Genomic DNA, 851 nt, shown 5'->3' on the forward strand with positions numbered 1-851 from the left:
CAACAAGCCTGTCTTTGTATTGGATCCGAGACCAGGATTGGTCTCGGTCGTTGGGGTCGAACGAATCACCAGCATTCTGCATTCTGCATAGGGTCTGAGATGGAAAAAAAAAAACCTCCTCTCTGTCCACTCAGTCATGTTGTCACAACAAACTTGAAGGATCAATGGTTGACAATGCTCATTGAATCTTATTCACTAGGTGGGGGTGTGGGGGAGGGGGGCTATGTGGATTGACAGGTGCCACAGGCTCTCACGTGACTTGGTAAGTTTCGGGTATAAAGAAGTGAACTTGAAACAGTTACTGTTAGTATTGTGCCTTCAGTTGTGATCGATTTGTCCAGAAGCTTTACCAGTCAGAGATTTGTGGTCAGTGATCTCGGGGAGAAGAAAAAAAAAAGATGAAGGAAGAAATCAACTGTGCCGTAGACTTCGTTCTTGGTTTTGCACAGAAAGCCGACGTGCCCTGGAACGCTCTGTTGAGTTTCAGACTGTGCCTTATAGACCACATGAACAAGAAATACCTCAACCATTGGTACAGCGATAGACCATTTAAAGGTTCAAGTTACCGCTGCATAGTCGTGTCTGAAAACAAAATAGACCCGATACTGAGTGCCGCTCTGAACGACGCCTACCTAGACCCAAGACAGATCCAGGACATCAGGCACCATCTCCCCAAAGAGCTGGCGATCTGGGTGGATCCATGCGAGGTCAGCTACAGATTCGGGTGTGCGGGGAGCGTGGGGGTGCTGTACTCTGGGTCGTCCATCACGGAGACCACCTCCGATTCTGAATCCGGGACCAGTTCATCTGGAGGCAGTTCTCCGTGCTCCACTCGTCCTCCGAGTGTTTAG

The 851-nt window shown here is 49.1% G+C and overlaps 1 protein-coding gene across 1 annotated transcript; it reads left to right on the forward strand.

Annotated features, from left to right (window-relative positions):
- Positions 1 to 398: 398 nt before the first annotated feature.
- On the forward strand, positions 399 to 851 carry LOC143300262 (protein Tob1-like). The gene has a single exon (XM_076613857.1). It carries the CDS (start codon positions 399 to 401, stop codon positions 849 to 851), a length of 453 nt encoding a protein of 150 aa, XP_076469972.1.

The sequence above is a fragment of the Babylonia areolata genome, chromosome 26, assembly GCF_041734735.1.
Source record: "Babylonia areolata isolate BAREFJ2019XMU chromosome 26, ASM4173473v1, whole genome shotgun sequence".
NCBI lineage: Eukaryota > Metazoa > Mollusca > Gastropoda > Neogastropoda > Buccinidae > Babylonia > Babylonia areolata.

Bases quoted from the DNA above. Each gene is read 5' to 3' on its own strand.
- LOC143300262 (XM_076613857.1), top strand. From the start codon at position 399: ATGAAGGAAGAAATCAACTGTGCCGTAGACTTCGTTCTTGGTTTTGCA.